A 24,542-nucleotide genomic window follows, 5' to 3' on the forward strand; every position below is an offset into this window, starting at 1 on the left:
AAAACTTTTAAAACAAGTTGTATCAAATTTAAAGCTGGTAAAAACTTTTTGAGAACTTTCCAAAACTGGTTGAAAACTTTTAAAACAACTTGTATCAGTTTGAAAGCTGGTAAAAACTTTCTGAAAACTTTTTGAGAACTTTCCAAAACTGGTTGAAAACTTTTAAAACAACTCGTATCAAATTTCGTGCTGGTAAAAACTTTTTGAAAACTTTCCAAAACTTTTTCAACAAACTTAAAAAAAAAAAAGCAAATTCCCTTAGTTGGCCAACCAGAAAGTTTTTCACCTGTTGCAAAGTTGGCACACACACACACACACACACACACACAAACACACACACACAAACACACCAAAAATCCCTCCCCAGCTGAAACCTGGCTTCAAATCGCCTCTTATGTAGCTATAAAACTCAGGCAAGGAGTCAGGAGAAAGGGGGGGGCATTTTCCTCTACTCCCCCCTCCCCGACCCCCCCACCCACCCCCAATAGATCCCCTTTTCTCCCTTCCCGCCTGTGCTACACAGAGTAGGAAAGGGCTAGTAAGGCTTCTGCCCGCTTTCCCTGCCTGACCGAGAGTTACCCCTTCCTCCCCCTCACGCCCCCCAGCCATCCCATCTCTTGAATTCATGCCTGCCTTCCAAGGCGGTGGGCTGAGGCCGGTTGCCACGGCAACCGCGGTGGGGTGATCTCGCTGGGCCCATAGGACGCAGCCTCCGATCAGAGAGAGTTCTCCCCCAAGGGCGGGGGGTCCTTTTCTTTGCTTGCCGGCAATGGAGTGCTTTGTCCCAGGATGGGGGCCTGTCCGTCATCGTCCCTCCCCCGGGTTCTACGGGGTGTGTGTCCCCTCTTGCCCCGGAGACTGACAGCTGTCAGGGAAGATGGAGGATTTTTGTGGACCATCTGCAGGGTGGGGGGCGCTTCGGGCGACGGATGCTGAAATATGCAGCCATTGATGTCGATGAGCGGAGTTGGAAGGGACCTTGGAGGTCATCTAGCCCAACCCCCCGCCCAAGCGGGAGACCCTACACCATTTCTGACCGATGGCAGTAGTCCAGTCTCTTCTTGAAAACCTCCAGTGATAGAGCACCCATGATTTCTGGTGGCCAGCAGTTCCACTGGTTAATTGTCCTCCCTGTTAGGAAATTCCTCCTTAGTTCCAGGTTGAATGTCTCCTGGGTCAGTTTCCATCCATTCTTCCTTGTCTGGCCTTCGGGTGCCTTGGAGAATCGCTTGCCCCACCCTCTTCTTTGGGGCAGCCCCCACCCCAGATACTGGAACACGCCTGTCCTGCCCCCCCCTCCACCAGTCCTTCTTTCCTCTGGACTGGCCAAACCCAAATCCTGCAGCTGTTTTTCGTATGTTTTGCTCTCCAGACCTTGTTGTGGTTCGCCGGCAGCAGGTGAGGACGGCTGAGGCCTCGTAGGGCGAGGACTCAGGTGAGGGGCCTGCCTGTGAGGCAGGGATGGGGCCAGGACCCTCAGGGGGTGGAGTGCTGCCTTCAGAGCTTGTGGGGGCTGCCAGCAGTGAGGAAGAGGACCCCGAGGAGCCTGTGCGCATGCACACAGGGCTGCTCGAAGGAAAGAGCAGCTGCAGCAGCCTGGGCGACTCGGGAGTAAGGCTGCAAGGTCATGGCCCCTCCCTTAAGAGATAAAAGCCAGCTGAGAATCGGGAGTTCTTTGCAGGAAGCAAAGAAGTTTTTGCACTCAAGTCTTGTGGACGTTCGGACTTAGTTTGCGTTTGGAGACTTTTTGTGTGTTTGAAATAGTTCTTGGCAACTTTGTCAAGTGTTCTTGGCAGCCTTGCACCAACTTGGCCAGGCTCGCTCTTATCAGAGATGATGAGTTCGAAACAGCCTTTGAACCGTGTATTCGCGGGATTTGCAGAGAAGCCTTAAAAGGTTTTGCTTTTATCTCTGTTTGGCGTTTGCTTCCTTGGAAGAAGGTTTGGGTCAGAACAGGCCTTTGATCCTCTTAGTTGCTCCCCTTCGCACTTTTCCCAAAGTCTCAACATCTTTTTTGTGATGTGGGGGACCAAAACAGGATGTTGTCATCCTCACACACACGCACACACACACACCGCCACCAAACTGGGTCGCAGGCAGAAGTGCCCGATCAGTTGCTTTAGGGCAGTGATGGCGACCCTTTTTCGGCACTGAATGCCCAAACTCGAAAACACACCTGCACACACGCCAGAGCGGTGGAAACTCAGACCCTGCGGCCACGGAGATGTGGCCACCACCTCTGGCACACAGCTTTGGGGTGTCAGCCCCCCTTTTGCCAAGAGATGACCAACAGAAGAGCCAACGGCTGCAGCGGAAGCCAAGAGAGGCCCAGCTGGTACCAGTGGTCGGGTTCAAATTTTCTTACTACCGGTTCTGTTGGGCGTGACTTGGTGGGCGTGGCAGGGGAAGGATATACTGCCAAATCCCCCTTCCCTCCCCACCCCACTAACCTGCTTTCCAGCTCTGTTCTCCTCTGCAGGGCAACGCAAGGAGACCCAACCGATCAACTGGGATTTGGGAGGCAGAGAATAGATGGGGGGGGGGCAGTCCGGGGTGGGATTTGCCAGTTCTCCCAACTACTCAAAATGTCCACTACCGGTTCTCCAGAACTGGTCAGAACCGTCTGAACGCCACCTCTGCAGCTCACCCCGTCAGCCCTAATGCAGGAGTCGGCAACCCGTGGCTCCAGAGCCCCATGTGGCTCTTTGGGCCTTCCACTGCGGTTCCCTGTCCTGTCAGTGGCTGGCCCCGCCCCTCCCACTCCCTCACCTGGCCTGAGAAGGTAAGGGCCGCAATGGAGAAGTGGGCGGGGCTGATTATTGGGCCCCTCCCTCTTGCTGGAGCTTCTTCCGGCCCTTATTGGTGAGAATGAGTGACAAGGAGTTGGCCGTGCCCGCCCAGGTTTTGTGGCTCATGGTGGGGTTTTTTTGGGTGCAAATGGCTCTTGGGAGTGTTTAAGGGTTGCCTGCCCGGCGCAAAGGGGTCTCCCCATTACCTTTGGGGGGAAAAGGCTGCTCCTGACCCCCCCCACCCCAGGGAGGCCCAGCCTCTCATCTCAGAGCCGCTGAGTGTCCAGGGGAGGGGTCAGCCAAGGGGTGAGGGGCCCTATGCAGAGATGGGCAGCCCCCACGGTGGCCCCTCCAAACTGGCTGGGGAGCCTCCCTCACGTTGCCCAGAGAACGGGGACCCCGCCTCCGCTGGTGGGGGGGGGTGGCGTCTTTACGCTGCCCTGGGAAGGAAGCCACTGGCGGCGCATGGAAGACGGCCAGAGCTAAAGCAGAGGGGGCATGTGGGGGAGGGGAGGGCAGGCAGGGTCCCCCTCCCCTCCCCAGTCCAAGGAAGAGGGAAGGCTGTGAGATGGGGCTCAGAGAGGACATCCAGCCTTCCTCTTTCCTTCCCTCTCCTCTCCTTCAAGAAAGGCCCAGCCTGGAAACGGAGGAGAAACTTCTTCACAGTGAGGACAACCAACCAGTGGAACTACTTGCCACCAGAAGTTGTGGGGGGGGGGCTCCATCCCCGGAGGTGTTTGAGGAAAAGATGGCAAGGGTGTATAGAGAGGGGGGCTGGGCTAGATGACCTCGGAGGCCCCTTCCCCTGCGGTCATTCCCTCGTTCCTTTCTTTCTCGCCTGCGCTGACCTCCTGCTACCTTCCGCCCGGGGCAACTGAGTCAGCAGCCGCGGAGGGGGAGGCCGGCCCGGCCCCGAGCCCACCTTCCCTCGCCTGGCAAGGACAGTGGGGAACATCGCCGCACGTCGGGAGGAAGGACGGCGCTGCCGCCTCGCTTCCTCCGAGTAGGAGGAGGAGGAGGAGGAGGCCTTGGTCCTTATCTCCTCGCCCGATAGCGGGGCACGCAAGCCGGGAAGAGGAGGAGGAGGACGGGGGGGTTGTTTCTAAGAGGGCACCCGCATCCGGGGTGGGCTGGGTGTTCCCACCAGGCCAAGGCCAAGGGGGGAGGGAGAGCAAGGAGGACGCCTGGCCTCCCACGGAAAATGCGGCTCCCGCGGCCTCTTCACAGCCTCCGATCTGGGTTGGGGGGCGCCGCCTCGCTCGCGGGAGCTGCTCCTGCTGGCGCCCCTTCTATTTGGGGGGGGGGTTGAGGAAGAAGAGCAGCCGCACCCCAAAGCCGAGTCCTTTGAACGCTGCTTTCATCCGCTTTCCAAACTCCGAAACTCCCCTTTGGTCCGTGAGAACGCGGACAGAGGGATGAATAGACTTGGAAGGGACCTTGGAGGTCATCTAGTCCAACCCTCCCCCCCTCCCCAAAAGCAGGAGACCCTCCACCATGGTTGACCGAGGGCAGTCCAGTCTCTTGTCGAAAGCCTCCAGGGCTGAAGCTCCCACCGCTTTAATTCATTCAGAATAGAGCCGGGAGGGGCCTTGGAGGTCATCTAGCCCAACCCCACGCCCAAGCAGGAGGAACCCACCCCCCCACGCCATTTCTGACACATAGTAGTGAAAGCCTCCAGGGACGAAGCTCCTCCTTAAGACGAGAATTAACCAGCGGGAGAGTTTTGTCTCCAGAAGTGGGGGCGGGGGCTCCATCCCTGGAGGTTTCCAAGGAGAGATGGGCCAGGGGGTTGGACTAGAAGACCTCCAAGGTCCCTTCCAACTCAGTTATTCTGTTAATTCACCAGGGGAACCGCTTGCCACCAGAGGGTGTGGGGGGGGGGCTCCATCCCTGGAGGTTTCCAAGAAAGAGATGGGGCAGCCAGCACTGCAATAGGGGGTCCCCAACATCTCTCTTCGGCTGGGGAACGGTTGGATGTCCCCCCCAACCCCCCGGTTCTCCGGCACACGAAGGAGGGACCTTGCTCTGAGCTAGCTTGGCAAAGTCACAGGCTGCCCAATTGAGAGCCAGTTCGCTTTTGTAGTTAAAGTCGTCGTGTTTCCCCCCACGCTCCCCGACGAGAAGGCAGGAGGCGGCGAGTTCTAGTCCTGCCTTAGGCATGATAGCCAGCTGGGTGACTTTGGGCCAATCTGTCTGTCTGTCTCTCTCTCTCTCCCTCTCAGGCCAGCCCACTTCACAGGGTTGTTGTTGTGGGGAAAATAGGAGGAGGAAGCAGCGCCGGTTGTTTGCCAACCTCGAGTTATTTGTAAAAATAATCAAATCAATCGATCAATCATTCAATAAGCCAGCAGAGCGAGTCCCTTTGCCCATGGAGGCACTTGGGGGGCACAAGAGGTGGGGGCTCCGGAGGCTGGATTTGGCTCTAGCTTGTTGTGCGACAAAGCTCCGAATTCACACATCAGGCTGAGCCACACACACACACACACACACGCACCCCGATGCCAAACAGCCGCCATGTTTATTTTATACCATTCCTGGGTTTATTGCATGTACGGCTTCTCCTCTGGGAGTTGCAGGCCGAGTTAAAAGGAGGGAGGGGGGCGTGATTTTTTTTGCCTAAATTGAATCATAGAATCACGGGGTTGGAAGGGACCCTGTGGGGTCATCTAGTCCAACCCCCTGCTCAAGGCAGAAGACCTTACAGCCGTCCCGGTCAAATAGTTGTCCCGCTTATTTCTGAAAATCCCTTTCGGGGGCGGACCGTCCACACCTCACCCTGGACCCTCTGAAACACAAGGGGTCCCCCTTTATGACTGGGGGCTTCAAGGCCCAGAATCCCCCCAGCCAACCTCCCCATCCTCTCTTGGATGCTAGGAGTTGGTTTCCTCCCTCACCCGGGAACTCAGAGGCCCCCGAGAGGAGAAGAGGAATTACCGCAGGGGCAGGATCCCAAGTTTTTAAAAACTGTGGGCAGTTTTTTTTATTTCTTAGCACCCCTTTGGCATTTTGGGGGGCCTCCTGGGCCTCAGGGAAGCCTCCTGGGGTGGGGGGCGTTTTTCTCCCAGGGAGCTTCCTGGGGCCCAGGAAGGCAAAAAACAGAGCACAGGAGGGGGCACAGGGGGGCCTCCTGGGGAAGCAGTAAGACAGCAGGGGATCCCGGCACAGCTGATCATCCTCTCTTTCCTTCCTTCCTTCCATCCTTCCTCCTCTCCTTCCTTCCTTCCTTCCTTCCTAACTTTCTTCCTTGCTTCCTCCTCTCCTTCCTTCCTTCCTTCCTAACTTTCTTCCTTCCTTCCTTCCTTCCTTCCTTCCTTCCTCCTCTCCTTCCTTGCTTCCTCCTCTCCTTCCTTCCTTCCTTCCTTACTTACTTTCTTCCTTCCTTCCTCCTCTCCCCCTTCCTCCTCTCCTCTCCTTCCTTCCTTCCTTCCTCCTCCTCTCCTTCCTTCCTTCCTCCTCTCTTTCCTTCCTTCCTTCCTTCCTTCCTTCCTTCCTTCCTTCCTTCCTTCCTTCCTTCCTCCTCTCCTCTCCTTCCTTCCTTCCTTCCTAACTTTCTTCCTTCCTTCCTTCCTTCCTTCCTCCTCTCCTTCCTTGCTTCCTCCTCTCCTTCCTTCCTTCCTCCTCTCCTTCCTTCCTTCCTTCCTTCCTTACTTTCTTCCTTCCTTCCTCCTCTCCCCCTTCCTCCTCTCCTCTCCTTCCTTCCTTCCTTCGTCCTCCTCTCCTTGAAGCTACAAGAGCACTGAAAACCCCGACTTATGACCGTTTTCCACACTGTTGCAACATCCCCACTGTCACCTGATCAAAATTCAGGTGCTTGGCAACTGACTCATACTTATGACGGTTGCAGTGTCCGGAAGTCACGTGATCCCCTTTGGCGACCTTCGGGGAAGCCAGATTCACTCAACAACCGTGTGGCCCACTTAACGACTGCTGCGATTCACTTAGCCCCAGCGGCAAGAAAGCTCCTAAAACGGGACAAAACTCACTTAACCGTCCTGCTTGGACACAGACCTTTGGGTGGGGGGGCGCCCAGTGGCCGTCGTAAGTCAGGGACTGCCTGGTGGTTCTTTTGCACAGCCAGCTCGCCTGACAGGAGCCGTTCCCAGCCTCCCTCTCGGAGCCAAAGCGTTTCTCCCTGCAGGAAGCCAAGGGGGTTCAAGGCCTCGGCCCTGGGGGCCGAATTCCTTGTGGCCAAAGGAGATAGCCAGGAGTTGCTTTTCTTCCGCTAACATCATGCCCCCCCCAAAAGAATTCTTTGTCCTCCAAACGGCTCTGACGAAGGACGTGACGAAGGGCGAGTCCAGCAATGCCAAGCGCAGAGCGATACGCTGTGTTCCTGAGGTCCAGGACACTCTGGCGGTGGGAGCGGGCGGGGTCTGCCCCTCCCCTGCTGGGAAGGCCGTTTTGCAGACTCCAAATTGAAACACACACACACACACACACACACAAACACACGGGAGAAGGGAGGGCTCTGCGCTACGAACCGGGGTGGTTTAAGGTCTCCAGCCTTGAAAGGGGGCTGGGCTAGATGACCTCTGAGGTCCCTTCCAGCCCTAGGGTTCAAAGTTCACAACCAGGGATCTCCACACTTTTGTAACTTTTTGTGGATTTAAACTCCCAGAATTCCCCAGACAGTATAACACTGATGACGTTACCTAGTTGGGTCATGAAATGTCTGCAAGAAACCTACCAAGCTCAGAGAGCATCCACGATAGTCCTCCTCCTCCTGCTCCTCTTCCTCTTCCTCCTCCTCTCCTCCTCCTTTCTGCAAACCCCACTCCCTTCTAGTAATGATAACATTACCTAGCTGGGTCACAAAATGTCTATAAGAAAACCACCAAGCTCAGAGAGCATCAAGGACCCCACATCATCTTCTTCTTCCTCCTCCTCCTCCTCCTCCTCCTCCTCCTCCTCCCTCCTCCTCCTCCTCCTCCTCCTCCTCCTCCTCTTCTTCTTCTTCTTCTTCTTCTTCTTCTTCTTCTTCTTCTATTTCTTCTTCTTCTTCCTCCTCTTCTTCCTCTTCTTCTTCTTCTTTTACTTCCTCTTCTTCTTCTCCTCCTCCTCTCCTCCTCCTCCTTTTCTTCTCTTCTTTCTCCTGCTCTTCCTGCTTTTCCTCCTCCCCTCCCCCTCCTCCTCCTCCTCTTCCTCTTCCTCTTCCCCTTCTCCTTCTCCTTCTCCTCCTTCTTCTTCTTCTTCCTCTTCCTCTTCTTCTTTTACTTCCTCTTCTTCCTCTTCTTCTTCTCCTCCTCCTCTCCTCGTTTTCTTCTCTTCTTTCTCCTGCTCCTCCTGCTCCTCTTCCTCCTCCCCTCCCCCTCCCCTCCTCCTCCTCTTCCTCTTCCCCTTCTCCTTCTCCTTCTCCTTCTCCTTCTCCTTCTCCTTCTTCTTCTTCTTCTTCCTCTTCTTCTTCTTCTTTTACTTCCTCTTCTTCCTCTTCTTCTTCTCCTCCTCCTCTCCTCCTTTTCTTCTCTTCTTTCTCCTGCTCCTCCTGCTCCTCTTCCTCCTCCCCCTCCCCTCCCCCCTCCTCCTCCTCTTCCTCTTCCTCTTCCCCTTCCCCTTCTCCTTCTCCTTCTCCTTCTCCTCCTCCTCCTTCTTCTTCTTCTTCCTCCTCTTCTTCCTCTTCTTCTTCTTCTTGTTTTACTTCCTCTTCTTCTCCTCCTCCTCCTCTCCTTTTCTTCTCTTCTTTCTCCTGCTCCTCCTGCTCCTCTTCTCCTCCTCCTCTTCTCCTTCTCCTTCTCCTTCTCCTCCTCCCTCCTCCTCCTCCTCCTCCTCCTCCTCCTCCTCCTCCTCCTCCTCCTCCTCCTCCTCCTCCTCTTCTCCTTCTCCTCCTCCTCCCTTCATAGCTGGCTAGGGAATTCTGAGAGAAGGTGCCGTGTTTGGAGACCCCCGCTCTATACTTTCTCCCTGGGACCCCAATAAACGAGGAAACACACTCGATAGGGAAGCAGAGGAACCCCCCAAATGCAGAGGGGGTGCTGGTGAAAAGGGCAGAGTAGGCCCAGGGAGGTAACTCGTGGATGTGCTACTACTCGGGGGGAGATTAAGCCTTCGGAGCCGTTTCTTCCAGGCCAACTCAGCCGTGCAGGATGCCCTCCGGAAGGGGGGATTCCCCCCAGATTTTAGCTGGCACAAGAATTGGGAAGAACAAGGAGGCTCTGTGGGTTGTGGGAACGCAGCCACTGCTCTGGGACGGGCCCAGCCGGTTCAGGCATAAGGGCAGGATTGCTTGGCTTGGACCCCGTAAGGTCTCCGGGGTTGGTTCTTGGCTGAGACAAGCGACACCCCAGCGCTTTCGAAATGAGGCCGACGGGCCGAAAGGCGTTTTTGGATCAGTAGAGATGAGCCAGGGGGATCGGCTGGCGTCTTACCAGAATCCTCGGATCAACAAACACGAGCAGGAAGACATTCCCACAGAAGGGAAAGTTTGCAGCTCAGGGTGGGGAACTACGGGGTCCTTGGCGCTGTGTGAGCTGGGCTGCGTTTTTGCAGGTGTTTCGTGACCCAACTAGGGAATTCTGCATCAGTGCTAGAAAGGAGTGGGTTGCTGGTGGGAGGAGGAGGAGGAGGAGGAGGAGGAGGGGGGGAGGAGGAAGGGAGCGAGGGAGGAAAAGAAAGGAAAAGGAGGAGTGTTGGAGGCTGGATTCCCATAACCAACAGAAAATTTATTTATTTATTTTATTTATTTATTTTGTTTCTTTGTCGAGCATGTATGAGAAAACCAGTGTAAGTATGAACATAACATATAAACACATACATATAAGCAGGTGTAAGTAGATACATAATCAAGGAAGGTGAATAAATGGGAACCGTAAGACAGAGAGGCACGCTGGTGCACTTATGCACGCCCCTTTTACAGGTCTCTTAGGAAGGGGATGAGGCCCACGGTAGATAGTTTGAGGTTGAAGTTTTGGGGGTTTGAGGATGTCACAACAGAGTCAGGGACTGAGTTCCAGGCATTGATCACTCTGTTGCTGAAGTCAGATTTTCTGTAATCGAGTTTGGAGTGGTTTACTTTGAGTTTGCATCTATTGTTCGCCCGTGTGTTACATTGCAGTTGAAACTGAAGTAGTTGTTGACAGGTAGAATGTTGTAGCAGACCATTTTGGGTACTAAGCTAAAATCAGACCATAGGCAGCATAGTTCTAGGTGGTCCAGGTCCAAAATTTCAAGCCTCGTAGCGTCTTCTCCCTATATACCAATGACTGCATCTCAAATGATCCATCTGTTAAAATATTGAAGTTTGCTGATGACACAACAGTGATTGGCCTCGTTCGAGACAACGACGAATCCGCATACAGATCAGAGGTTGTACAACTTGCCTCGTGGTGTAACTGGAACGATCTGGAACTGAACACACTCAAAACCGTAGAGATGGTGGTGGACTTTAGGAGAAACCCTCCTATACTACCACCTCTTATAATACTAGACAAAACTGTATCAACAGTAGAGACCTTCACATTTCTAGGTTCTACTATATCACATGACCTAAAATGGACACCTAACATCAAAAAACGTCATCAAAAAAGCCCAACAGAGAATGTTCTTTCTGCGCCAACTCAGGAAGCTCAAACTGCCCAAAAGGAGCTGCTGATCCAGTTCTACAGAGAAAGGATGGAGTCTGTCATCTGCACCTCTATCACTGTCTGGTTTGGTTCTGCAACCCAACAAGACAGGCACAGACTCCAGAGAATAAATTAGGACTGCAGAAAAAGCAATTACTACCAACCTGCCTTCCACGGAGGAGGACCTGTATCCTGCACGAGTCAAAAACAGGGCTGTGAAAATATTTACAGATCCCGTCACATATATTGCTTCAACTCCTTCCCTCAAAACGACGTTACAGAGCGCTGCACACCAGAACAACTAGACACAAGGGGAGTTTTTTCCCAAACGTCATCACTCTGCCAAACAAATCATTCCCTCAACACTGTCCAACTATTTACAAAGTCTGCACTACTATCACTATTAATCTTCTCATCACCCCTTATCACTTATCCCCCTCCCACTTGGGACTGTAGGACTGTAACTTGGTCGCTTGTGTCCTTACGATTTATATGGACTGTTTCCTAGTATGATTTGATGGCTTATTGTACCCTCTGACTGTCATTAAGCGTTGAACCTGATGATTCTTGACCCTTGACGAATGTCTCTTTTCTTTTATGTACACTGAGAGCATTTGCACCAAATTCCTCGTGGGTCCAATCACACTTGGCCAATAAAGAATTCTATTTTCTATTCTATTCTTATTGTACCCTCTGACTATCATTAAGTGTTGGACCTGATGATTCTTGACTCTTGACGAATGAATCTTTTATTTTATGGACACTGAGAGCATTTGCTCCAAGACAAATTCCTTGTGTGACCAATCACACTTGGCCATTAAAGAATTTTATTCTATTCTATTCTATTCTATTCTATTCTATTCTATTCTATTCTATTCTATTCTAATTCTAATTCTATTCTATTCTATTCTATTCTATTCTATTCTATTCTATTCTATTCTATTCTACTCTACTTACTCTACTCTACTCTATTCTACTCTACTCTATTCTATTCCTATTGTACCCTCTGACTATCACTAAGTGGTGTACCTGATGATTCTTGACTCTTGACGAATGTCTCTTTTCTTTTATGGACACTGAGAGCATTTGCACCAAGACAAATTCCTTGTGTGTCCAACTACACGTGGCAATAAAAGAATTCTATAAGGTATGTTCTACTGCGAGCAGGGGAGTGTAAGTACTCATCTTGTGAAATACTTCTGGACTCACTCAATTGTATTCATGTCTGTTATGTGGTGTGGATTCCAGGATTCACTTAACAACATTGGAAAGAAAGGTCATAAAATAGGGCAAAAACTAACTGAAGAAGTGGCTTGTTGAACAACAGAAATGTTGGGCCCAGTTGTGATGATAAGTACAGGACAACCTGAAATCTGAAGATTTTATGGAGCGGGGGGAGAGATAAGCTGAGCCCAGCCTTGGGGGAGGCAGGGGGGTTTCCCAGGCACCGGCAGCCCCTTCCCTTCCCTTCCCTTCCCTTCCTTCCTTCCCTCTGCCCTCTCTTCCGCCTAAATGCCTCAGAGGCAAAGCAGAACCTCCCTCTTAAAGCTGAACTACCATTTGTCAGAAATGAGGCAGGGTCTCCTGCTTAGGCGGGGTGGGGGGGGGGTTGGACTAGATGACCTACAATGTCCCTTCCAACTCTATATCTGTATCCGAAAAGCATCCAAACAGGGAAAACACCTGCTGGCCAAAGCAGTGTACGGCAGCCTTCCCGCCGCTAATGCCTTCAAAGGCTCCTCCTTGCACGTGGACCGGGAAGCTTGAGGGCATCTAGTCCAGCCTCCCTGCATGGTGCAGGACATCATTCTGGCAGGGAGCCCTCCAAACCCCACCCCCATTTGAAAAGAACCTCCCCCGAGGGGGAGTTGACCTATCAGCTCAGGGGTCTCCGAACTTGGCCACTTTAAGACTTGTGGACTTCAACTCCCAGAATTCCTCAGCCAGCAGAGCTGGCTGAGGAATTCTGGGAGTTGAAGTCCACAAGTCTTAAAGTGGCCAAGTTCGAGACCCCTGCATCAGCTGATCGGTTGATTGCGACTCTCAGCTGCCATGTGGGACATATTTACCCCTCCCCCACAGGAGGGTCTCTCTCTCCCCCTGGACCTTCAGGCCTTCCTGCGCCGGGGTCTCCCACCCACCCATTTTGTCAATAAATTCCACCCCAATTTTGCAGGCTGAACCTCCTCTTTTTAAGGGTTTCTCTCCCTTTCGGCTCACCAGAGATTCCAGATATGGTCAAAAAAGTCAAGAGGGCGGCCGCACAGACCCTCCCCCTCCCCCTTCTGTGACATGCCTTGGGACCACCCTGCCCCCCGCGCCTCGGCGTTTGGGACCCCCTCCCCGCTGTCCAAAGGGTCGCAAGACGAGTGCAAAGCAAATCCCAGAAACGGGAGAATTGGGGCAGTTTTCTCCTGGGTGGGGGGGGAAAAAATCTCCTTTTAGGGGTCTCCTTGCAGCCAGCGTCCCCTTCCCCTCCCCCCACACACCCGCGCTCCCCTTTGGAAGAAAAAAAAGTCGCGCTCAGGTGTGCTCGGACCACAGGTGTGGATCGGGGCTTCTCTGCAAAGCCCCCCCCTCCACCCGTCTCGCGTGGTGACCCCCTTCCTGGCCGAGGGCGCTGCCGGAGACCCTCCTTCCTCCCTCCTCCCTCCTTTGGCCCCGATTGAGAGAAGCCCCCCCTCACTCCGGAGTTCCTTTCCCTCCCCCGCCCACCCACTCTCGGCTTCCGATGGCCCCCGGGACGCCCCCCCGCCCCCACCGCCTCTGCCAGCCACCGCCGGGCACTGCCAGCCCCGCCGCTCTTCCCGCCCCGCCCCAAAGTCCAGCGGCCGCAGCAGAAGCCAACCTCCGCTGTGCCTCTCCCAGCATTTTCTGCCCTGGGGGCGGGGGGTCACGAAGGAAGCCAAGGGGTCCCGCCGTACTTGGGCTCCGGCCGAGGCGCACAGGTGGTCTTCTCCGGCAACGGCCCTTCGGCCAGGTAGGGTCACCGCGCGCGGGTGGGAGGGAGGGGGGGCTCACAGAGAAGCCCCGATCCACACCTGTTGTCCGAGCACACCTGAGCGCGACTTTTTTTTCCAAAGGGGAGCGCGGGGTGTGTGTGGGGGGAAGGGGACGCTGGCTGCAAGGAGACCCCTAAAAGGAGATTTTCCCCCCACCCAGGAGAAAACTGCCCCAATTCTCTCCTAGGTAGGACCTGGCCTTCGGAGCCCGGGGGGTTGGGGGTGGTCTTTCTCCCGGTAGGAACGCAGAGACACCCCCCCCCTCTGCAAAAGACCGGCTCCGTCCCGCGTATTCAATGCGTACGTGTCTCCAACCTTGGCCACTTTAAGACTGGGGGACTTCAACGCCCAGAATTCCCCTGGCCAGCGGAGCATGGGGACCTTGGAGGTCAATTAGTCCAACCCCCTGTCCAAGCGGGAGATCCTGTGCCAAGAGTTGGAAGTCTGCCAGTCTTCAGATGTCCAAGTTTGGGGACCCCTCCTGCTTTCTGGCGTGTATTGGCTGCCCGTCTTACCTCTGCAAATAAATTTGGTTGGGTCTCCTTGACCGCTGCCCATTGAAACACCGTCATATTTACATTTATGCTCATCGTATCATATCTTCATATTGTCATATTCAACACCCTCCAGTTGCTCAAGAAAGCTGGCTGGATCCAACCTCCACTTTCAAAAAAACCCCCAAAACTTTCGACTCCTGCAGATTTCAGACACAGACACTCCTGAGCGAGTTCGTTGGCCCAGGAAGTAACTGATAACAAATAACAGATAACAGGTCATCAGAGTTGGAAGAGACCTTGTAGGTCATCTAGTCCAACCCCGCCCCCAAGAGGGAGACCCTACACCATTTCTGACAGATGGCCGTCCAATCTCTTCTTGAAAGTCTCCAGAGATGGCTGGATCCAATCCTGCTGAGCTTTGGTGCCCAGCCCTGGGGCCCCTTCAGCAGCCCCCCAAAGCCTCCCCCACCCCCAAAGGCCTTGAGTCTGCAGCTAAAATGGCTTTATTTGGGGGCAGGGGGTTGGGCTCGGGTTGAAGTCCACTTCCTTGGGATCCTGTGGGGTGGGTAGGGGGTCTCTGGGGCGCTGCCTGTAATTGCCAGGTGACCAGTTGGAATTAATTCAGTTGGGGAAGGTTGAGGTGTTGCCATTTTGTTACCAGGGCAAATTGGCCTCTGTCTGCCTCAATGGTTTTATTTGTATTATTTCGTGCAGAGCGGATGTCCAACCTTGGCAACTTTAAGACAGGTGGACTTCAACTCCCAGAATTCCCCAACGGTCTTAAAGCTGGCTGGGGCATTCTGGGAGTTGAAGTCCGCCGGTCTTAGAGCTGGCTGGGGCATTCTGGGAGTTGAAGTCCGCCGGTCTTAAAGCTGGCTGGGGCATTCTGGGAGTTGAAGTCCACTGGCCTTAAAGCTGGCTGGGGCATTCTGGGAGTTGAAGTCCACTGGCCTTAAAGCTGGCTGGGGCATTTTGGGAGTTGAAGTCCGCCGGTCTTAAAGCTGGCTGGGGCATTCTGGGAGTTGAAGTCCGCCGGTCTTAGAGCTGGCTGGGGCATTCTGGGAGTTGAAGTCCGTCGGTCTTAAAGCTGACTGGGGCATTCTGGGAGTTGAAGTCCGCCGGTCTTAGAGCTGGCTGGGGCATTCTGGGAGTTGAAGTCCGTCGGTCTTAAAGCTGACTGGGGCATTCTGGGAGTTGAAGTCCGCCGGTCTTAGAGCTGGCTGGGGCATTTTGGGAGTTGAAGTCCGCCGGTCTTAAAGCTGGCTGGGGCATTCTGGGAGTTGAAGTCTGCCGGTCTTAGAGCTGGCTGGGGCATTTTGGGAGTTGAAGTCCGCCGGTCTTAAAGCTGGCTGGGGCATTCTGGGAGTTGAAGTCCGCCGGTCTTAGAGCTGGCTGGGGCATTCTGGGAGTTGAAGTCCGCCGGTCTTAAAGCTGGCTGGGGCATTCTGGGAGTTGAAGTCCGCCGGTCTTAGAGCTGGCTGGGGCATTCTGGGAGTTGAAGTCCGTCGGTCTTAAAGCTGACTGGGGCATTCTGGGAGTTGAAGTCCGCCGGTCTTAAAGTCACCAAGGTTGGACACCCCTAATTCAGTGAGCCTGCTCAGTTTTTACATATTCTCCACAATCCTCATTCCCCCTTTCCCCCCACCAGCCCTATTAACACCCCCCCCCCTCAGCTTCCCACAACCAGGTTGTCTTTTTTTAAATACCGTGCCTGGCTGCGCCATGTTTTTTCCAGCCTGGACCGATTCTTCCCGCCTGGTCTGAAGTGCCTCCCTCTGTGCCCCCCCGCCCCCTCCTCCAGTCCCATCCGCCGCCAGCAGAGCTTCTGCCCATGGACCTCAAGACGGTGCCAGCCTCCCGAGAGCAGGGTTGGTATTTGAAGCTGATGGCCCCCAACACCAAGGGCCCCTCCTACGCCTGGCTGGACCCCTCTCGTCTTTACTGCCACCCCCAGGTACGGAGAGGGAGGGGGCAGTGGTGGGATTCAATTTTTTTTACTACTGGTTCTGTGGTGGGTGTGGTTTGGTGGGCGTGACAGGGGAAGGATATATCTCAAAATCCCCTTCCCTCCCCACCCCACTGACCTGCTTTCCAGCTCTGTTCTCCTGGGTAGGGCAACCCAAGGAGACCCAGCCGATCAGCTGGGACTCGATGGGAGGCGGAGAAGAGATGGGGTTGGCAGGGCCGGTCAGAGGCAGGATTGGCTGATTCTCCCAACTACTCCAAATTTCCGTTTCCGTTTCTCCGGAACTGGTCAGAACTGGCTGAATCCCACCTCTAGGAGGGGGGGGGTCAAATCTCTGCAGGAAGGGGGTGTCTAGGGTCTGCACCCCCATAAACCTTCTGCTCTCTCCAGGGCGATGAGCCCTGGGCAGTGCCACCCACCTGCTTGACTGCAGTCACCGGTCTGAGGCTGACACGGGTGCCCTCCCCCATCGCTCCCAGTTGTAAACCACGTGTGCATGGCTGCCGCCCCTAATGCTCTGAGTTGTGAATCCCATTTCAGAGGGAGTCCCCCACCCAGATCTATTATTAACAGGGTCTAAAGTGTCTACACTTAAATGCTCTTGCAGGACGCCATGCGCAAAGGACTAAATTTAGCCCCAGGAATGAGTTAGCCCAGCCAAAGTCTGTGGAGGAGGGGTCCGTCTCCTGGGGAGCTGGGGATCATTCATCAGAATGATCGGGGGTGGTGGGGTGGATTCTCACCTGGTACTCCTATGCCTCCCCTAAGGGCACCGGTCAAACGGTCCTGCAGAAGAGTTAACAGAATAGAGTTGGAAGGGACCTTGGAGGTCTTCTAGTCCAGCCCCCTGCTCCAGCAGGAGACCCTAAACCATTTCACACAAGCGGCTGTTCAATCTCTCCTTCAAAACTTCCAGTGTTGGAGCATTTACAGCTTCTGGAGGCCAGCAGTTCCACTGGTTAATTGTCCTCCCTGTCAGAAAGTTTCTCCTTATTTCCAGGCTGAATCTCTCCCGGATCAGTTTCCACCCATTATTCCTTGTCTGGCCTTTGGGGGCTTTGGAAAATAGCTTGACCCCCTTCCTCCTCCTCTCTGGGGCAGCCCCTCCCTCAAATATTGGAAGATGCTCTCCTGTCTCCCCTGGTCCTTCTCCTCCCTAGATCAGCCAGGCCCAGTTCCTGCAACTGTCCGTCGTATGTTTGAGCCTCCAGTCCCCTCATCCTCCTGGTTGCTCTTCTCTGCACTTTTTCTAGAGCCTCAACATCTTTTTTATAGTGTGGTGGCCAAAACTGGATGCGGAACTCTAGGTGTGGCCTTACTAAGGAGAGAGGGAGAGAGACAGACAGACAGACTAGCCCAATTCCTGCAACCAGTCATTATATTTCTTAGCCTCCAGTCCCCCCGCCATAGATAGACAGACAGACAGAGATGAAAGATAGATGAGATAGATAGATAGATAGATAGATAGATAGATAGATAGATAGATAGATAGATAGACAGACAGACAGACAGACTAGACTAGACTAGACTAGCCAGACCCAGTTCCTGCATCCGTCGATCGTATGTTTGAGCCTCCAGACCCTCATCCTCCTGGTCGCTCTTCTCTGCACTTTTTCTAGAATCTCAACATCTTTTTTATAGTGTGGTGACCAAAACTGGACGCAGGACTCCAGGTGTGGTCTTACTAAGGGTAGGCAGACAGACAGACAGACAGACAGACAGACAGACATGTTACAGATCAGAGGTGGGATTCAGCAGGTTCTGACCAGTTCTGGAGAAGTGGTAGTGGAAATTTTGAGTAGTTCAAAGAACTGGCAAATATCACCTCTAACTGGAGATTCTGCAGTATTGTTTCCCTAAAGATAGAGATAGAGATATATAGACAGAGAAAGAGAGACAGACAGACAGAGATTATAAATATATACAAAGCTGGCTGGGGAATTCTGGGAGTCGAAGTCCCCAAGTCTTAAAGGGGCCAAGGTGGGAGACCCCTGCTTTAAATGTCGAAAGCTGGCCTGGATAACAAAAGCAGAAACTCAGCTCCTTGGTAACTAGGGGGATCCGTCCTTAGAGGAGCACGAGACCCTGCTCTGGGTGGTTTTTCCTCTGGGTCTGGGGGAGCCGTGCCCCCCACATAGCTGCCCCCTTCTCTTCTCCCCCCCACCCCCCAGGCCTTGCAGGACTGCGTGGAAGATTTGGTGCGACCGTTTCGGGACGATGCCATCGACCAAGTGGTTGGCATTGATGCCATGGGGTTTGTACTGGGTACGTCTCTCTTGCTTCTCTTTCGCTCCCCTCACCCAAGTCCTCAGCTTAGGGGAGGGGAGAGGGGAGACTCCCATTGGCAGGGCAATATAAACTGAGAGCAAAACCTCCCCCTTCTAGCACTGATGACGTTACCTAGTTGGGTCATGAAACGTTTGCAAGAAAACAGCCAAGCTCAGAGAGCACCAAGGACCCCTCCCTCATTTCAACCCTAAGCCACAAAGATTCTTCTCTATGGGGGAGACATGGACTCCCTCTCCAGCCACCACACTCCCTGGCCGGTGACCCTCCGTTTGCTCACTCCTCCTTACGGGGTTGTCACGGCCAGGATAAAGGCAGCCAGAAAAACACTGGCCATCAACCATTAAGCCAGAGGTCTCCAAACTTGCTGTGCTGGCTGGGGAATTCTGGGAGTTGAAGCTCACAAGCCTTAAAGGGGCCAAGTTTGGGGGACCCCTGCATTAAGCAATGGGCCCACTCTCCCTAGAGGCTTTCAAATGGGGGAAGTTCCCTGGATTCGGAGGTTGGTCTAGATGACCTCTGAGGTCCTTCTCATCCATCTCGTGATGACTCCAGGGAGGATTGAAGAAAAACCTGGCTAATGACCAGGATCTGCGGCTTCTCTTAGGAAGGATGAATGAAACCTCACCCCTCACCCCCAATATTTTCCTCCTACCCCCCCCCAGGTGCTGCCATTGCCCTCACCCTCCGAAAGGGCTTCGTGACTATCCGGAAAGCCGGCCACCTCTGCGTCGAGACTCGCACCCAGACCTACAGGGACTACACGGACCGTGAGAAAGTGATGGAAACCCGCACAGATGCCATCGGTCCAGGTAGAAGGGGACTCGGGGGAGCGGTGGAATTACAGATTCAATATATATATGTCACCCTCCTCGCCAATTCGTGGCAGGGGTGGGTGAGCGAGCGTTGAGCAGGCAGGCAGCGGGCGTGGCCAGCCAGAACTCGCTACCGGTTCGGCGACCCTGGCCAAATTGCCACTACCGGTTCGCCTGAACCGGTGCAAACCGGCTGAATACCACCTCTGGTCGGCATGTCAGTGGGTATCTGCAGGGGTTGAATTCTACCGGTTTGGACTGGTTCTATAGAACCGGTGGTTCTGATGCTGCGCAGTTCGGAGAACCGGCAAATCGTGTTCCTGGCTGGCCCCGCTCCTCTCCAACCACCGCCCAGTCAGTCCTTATAAAGGAAGTGCAACATCGCGTGTATGCCCGACATCGCAGACTGCCTTCCTCCTTCCTGCCCAGTCACTCCTTAAGGCAGTGGTTGCCAACTGGTGGGCCGGGGACCCCTGGTGGTCCGTGAAAGAATTTTTTGCTGGTCCGCAGAGAAATGTCCCCACCAAAGCAATTAATCCAGGCTGCGCAGGAACACAAAGCTTGCATCGCTTGCAATGCAGACAACACGAGGTAGTAAGGGGAGAGGGAAGGACGGAGTGGGGGGGGACTTGCCCCACGTGCCCCACGCGCCTGGCCTGGCCACGGGGCTGCTTCTTTCCGCTTCTTTATTCTTCTGCTTTTGGCTGCATGCGAGGAAAGCAGCCAAAGTCTTTCTTTCTCTCCCCCAAACTCCCCCAGAAATGAGTCTTTGGGGCCCTGCAAGGCCTCCTGCTCCAAGAGGCTCACAAAGACTCATTCCTGGTGGAGTTTTGGGGGAGAGAAAGAAAGACTTTGGCGGCTTCTGCTGCTTTCCTTGCATGAAGCCAAAAGTCTCTCCTCTCTCCCCCTGAGAACGGAGCTGGAGACGGAATCCTGCGATCCCAAATAAAGAACGATCGATCGGTAGGAAAACGGGGTGGGGGATTTCCCTGCAGACTTTTGGGGGCATTTTCCCAGAATCTCTGGTCCACAGGATTTAAAAGTATGGGTTTGGTGGTCCCTGAGGTCCAAAGTTTGGCGATCCCTGCCTTAAGGTATTTCTTTTCTTTTTTTCATCCCTCCTAACGATCACCTGCTCCAATGATCACCTGTGCTGGGATCCCCCTCATTGTTTCACTGCTTCACCCAGGAGGGTCCCCTGAGGCCCAGGAGGCAAAAAAATGGCGGCGGGGGGGGGTTTGTTTGCTGCAAAAAAGCCACGCCCACCCAGTCACATGGCCACGCCCACCTAGCCACGCCCAGAGAACTGGTTAAATAATTTGAATCCAACCCCTGGGCACCTGCCCAGGGATGGCACACAGGTGGCATCCAATGCTGGGCACACAGCCAGAAAGTGACCTGGACACCTCCCCCCTCCACCTGCCAGGACCCCCCTCTGTTAAGGGCTGGTGGGGGAAGACAGCTCGGTGAGAAAGACCCCAGACTCACCTTGGTTCTGCTCTCCCCCCCCGCTTCTCCAGGTGTCCAGGTTCTGCTGGTGGACCAGTGGGTAGAGACAGGGGGCACCATGCAGGCCGCCATCCAGCTGGTGGAACGTCAAGGTGGTGTGGTGGCAGGTAAGGAGAGGAAGGGGTGGAAGGGAGGGAGGGAGGAGTGAAGGAATGAAAGAATATAGATAGATGGATAAATAGGTGGAAGGGAGGGAGGGAGGGAGGGAGGAGTGAAGGAATGAAAGAATATAGATAGATGGATAAATAGGTGGAAGGGAGGGAGGGAGAAAGGAGTGAAGGAATGAAAGAATATAGATAGATGGATAAATAGGTGGAAGGGAGGGAGGGAGGGAGGAGTGAAGGAATGAAAGAATATAGATAGATGGATAAATAGGTGGAAGGGAGGGAGGGAGGGAGGGAGGAGTGAAGGAATGAAAGAATATAGATAGATGGATAAATAGGTGGAAGGGAGGGAGGGAGGAGTGAAGGAATGAAAGAATATAGATAGATGGATAAATAGGTGGAAGGGAGGGAGGGAGGGAGGAGTGAAGGAATGAAAGAATATAGATAGATGGATAAATAGGTGGAAGGGAGGGAGGGAGGGAGGGAGGAGTGAAGGAATGAAAGAATATAGATAGATGGATAAATAGGTGGAAGGGAGGGAGGGAGGAGTGAAGGAATGAAAGAATATAGATAGATGGATAAATAGGTGGAAGGGAGGGAGGGAGGGAGGAGTGAAGGAATGAAAGAATATAGATAGATGGATAAATAGGTGGAAGGGAGGGAGGGAGGGAGGGAGGAGTGAAGGAATGAAAGAATATAGATAGATGGATAAATAGGTGGAAGGGAGGGAGGGAGGGAGGGAGGAGTGAAGGAATGAAAGAATATAGATAGATGGATAAATAGGTGGAAGGGAGGGAGGGAGGAGTGAAGGAATGAAAGAATATAGATAGATGGATAAATAGGTGGAAGGGAGGGAGGGAGGAGTGAAGGAATGAAAGAATATAGATAGATGGATAAATAGGTGGAAGGGAGGAGGGAGGAGTGAAGGAATGAAAGAATATAGATAGATGGATAAATAGGTGGAAGGGAGGGAGGGAGGAGTGAAGGAATGAAAGAATATAGATAGATGGATAAATAGGTGGAAGGGAGGGAGGGAGGAGTGAAGGAATGAAAGAATATAGATAGATGGATAAATAGGTGGAAGGGAGGGAGGGAGGGAGGAGTGAAGGAATGAAAGAATATAGATAGATGGATAAATAGGTGGAAGGGAGGGAGGGAGGAAGGAGTGAAGGAATGAAAGAATATAGATAGATGGATAAATAGGTGGAAGGGAGGGAGGGAGAAAGGAGTGAAGGAATGAAAGAATATAGATAGATAAATAGGTAGATGGAAAGGAAGAGAAGGGGAAAAGAAGGGAGGGAGGGAGGAAGATGGCTAGATAAAAAGGTGGATGGGAAGGAAGGAAGGAAGGAAGGAAGGAAGGAAGGAAGGAAGGAAGGAAGGAAGGAAGGAGAGGGAGAAAGGGAGGAAGGATGGAAGGAGCAAGAAAGGAATGGATGGAAACTGACCAAGGAGAGAAGTACCCTAGAACTAAGGAGGAATTTCTTGACGGTGAAGGACAATTAACCAGTGGAACTGCTGGCCACTGGATGTTGCAGGCACTCTAACACTGGAGGTTTTGAAGAAGAAACAGGAGCGCGATTTGTCTGGGGTGGTATCAGGTTAAGAGGATCCAGCCTTGGGAACTTTAAGACTGGTGGACTTCAACTCCCAGAATTCCCCAGCCATTTGGCTGGGGAATTCTGGGAGTTGAAGTCCACCAGTCTTAAAGTTCCAAGGTTGGACACACACACACACACCCCAGTGTAAAATCTCTTCCTCGAGCAGGAAGGCTGGACTAGAAGACCTCCAAGGTCCCTTCCAACCCTGTCATTCTGTTACATCCCATCCGGCCGGGAAGGGAGCCAACTGGCCTGTGGGCTGTGAAGCCGGACCTGATACTTTGCCCTCTCTGCCTTCTAGGTATCGCTGCCATCTGCATCGAGGACAGTGACGGCGGCCGCTGGCTGAAGTCCCACTACAAGTGGTCCCACTGCGTGGACCCCTCCCTGATGCCCCAGTTCAACGCTCACCAGCTGGACTCCTTCCAGGCTTTCCGGACGAGCCTCCCCAGCCAGGAGCAGCCGGCAAGGCCCCCGAGCCAGGCCTTCGAACCAGGGGACGGCGGCAGCCCTGCTTAGCCTGGGGAGGCCCTTCCTGCCCCCCTGCACCGGTTCACCCCCTCCGCCCAGCCGCTTCTCCGGTCCCGCCAAATAAACCCCCTACCATACTGTAATTGTGCAGGCGTATTTAGGTCGATGTGTACAAGTCATCCTGGACTTACAATCATTCATTTAGTCACCATCATCATCGTTAAGACACCATCATCCCAGGCATTGGGGTGTAGTCTGGGCCACCGCATAGAGCATTTGAATGGCCGGATGCCCTTCCTGTCACCAATAGGGAGTTTTGTTTAGGAGATATATATTCTCATGGTTCCCAGGGAGAAAAACATTGGCCTCCACTGAGGATCGAACTCACAGCCTCCTAACTGAGAGGGGAGAGCTCCACCTCTAGGCCACCACGCCACTGCCTACAATCACTCATTTAGTGACCATTCAAAATGATGACATCATTGACAAAAAAGGGACCCATGGCCGTTTTCCACAGATACGACTGTTGTAGCACCCCCCAGTCACGTGATCAAAATTCAGCCGCTTGGCAACTGACTCATATTTATGACGGTTGCAGTGTCCCAGGGTCATGTGATTAATTTTTGCAAACTTCTGACAAGCAAAGTCATTGGAGAAGCCAGATTCACTTAACATGTTACTATCTATCTATCTTCTCTCTCTCTCTCTCTCTCTCTCTCCATCTATCTATCTATCCATCCATCTATGTAACTATCTGTCTATCTATCTGTCTGTCTATCTATCTATCTATCTATCCATCCATCCATCCATCCATCCATCCATCCATCCATCTATGTAACTATCTAACCGTCTATTCAACTATCTATCTATTTTACTATCTATCTATCTATCTATCTATCTATCTATCTATCTATCTATCTATCTATCTATATCTTTCTGTCTGTCTGTCTATCTATCCTATCTATCTTTCTATGTAACTAACGATCTATCTGTCTATGTAACTATCATCTATCTATCTATCTATCTATCTATCTATCTATCTATCTATCTATCCATCCATCCATCCATCCATCCATCCATCTAACCTATCTATCTATGTTGCGATCTACCTACCTACCTACCTACCTACCTACCTATGTATGTAACTATGTATGTATGTATGTATGTATGTATGTATGTACGTATCTATCTATCTATCTATCTATCTATCTATCTATCTATCTATCTATCTATCTATCATCTATCTATCTATCTATCTAATCTATCCATAGTATCTATCGATCATCTATCTATCTATCTGTCTATCTATCCATCCATCATCTATCTATCTATCTATCTATCTATCTATCTATCTATCTATCTATCTATCTATCATCTATCTATATCACTATCTATCTTAACTATCTAAGTAACTAACTAGCAAAGTAACTAGCTAATATCTACTTATATGGTTTACTTATTTAATATTTATTTATTATTTATTCACATCCAATTGCTGTAGATTTCTATCGTAAGCACCGCAGGGCTTCGCTTATCAGCTGTGGCATTTCAGGTTGTAAAATGGAGCAGCCAAACTCACTTAACAACGGTCTTGCTTAACCGCAGAAATTCAGGGGGTGGGGCTCAATGGTGTTTGTAAGTCGAGGACTGCTTATATGTCCTTATGGATCGGCTGATGCGCCATCAAATTGATCCTTAACTTTTAGCAGCCAGATTTTTTTTCCCCAAGGGGGGGGGGCGAAGTGTTTGCCCCCAGTCTGCCTCGAACTGGCACCGCTGCGCCAAACGCCTCCCCAGGACATTTACGGGGGAAGGGAAGAGCCCCTTTTCTGCTGCAATCCAATCCACCCCTTTGCTGGGGAGGGGGGGGCTTCCTGTGCCTTGGCCTGGCCTTCTCCCCGCCCCCAGTTGCCTTCCTCGGTGCTGCATTGCCCTGGGCAGGACCC

General features: G+C 52.8%; 1 protein-coding gene across 1 annotated transcript; it reads left to right on the top strand.

The window, feature by feature from the left end:
* Positions 1 to 13,076: 13,076 nt before the first annotated feature.
* On the top strand, positions 13,077 to 22,739 carry LOC113449998 (uncharacterized). Its single transcript, XM_087920532.1, has 6 exons — positions 13,077 to 13,325; positions 15,646 to 15,798; positions 17,982 to 18,075; positions 18,762 to 18,908; positions 20,432 to 20,527; positions 22,427 to 22,739. The coding sequence occupies exons 1-6, from the start codon at positions 13,077 to 13,079 to the stop codon at positions 22,642 to 22,644; spliced, it is 957 nt and encodes a 318-aa protein (XP_087776658.1). The 3' UTR covers positions 22,645 to 22,739.
* Positions 22,740 to 24,542: the final 1,803 nt, after the last annotated feature.

Source organism: Pseudonaja textilis, chromosome 1, assembly GCF_049901715.1.
Source record: "Pseudonaja textilis isolate UNSWEBS1 chromosome 1, rPseTex1.2, whole genome shotgun sequence".
NCBI lineage: Eukaryota > Metazoa > Chordata > Lepidosauria > Squamata > Elapidae > Pseudonaja > Pseudonaja textilis.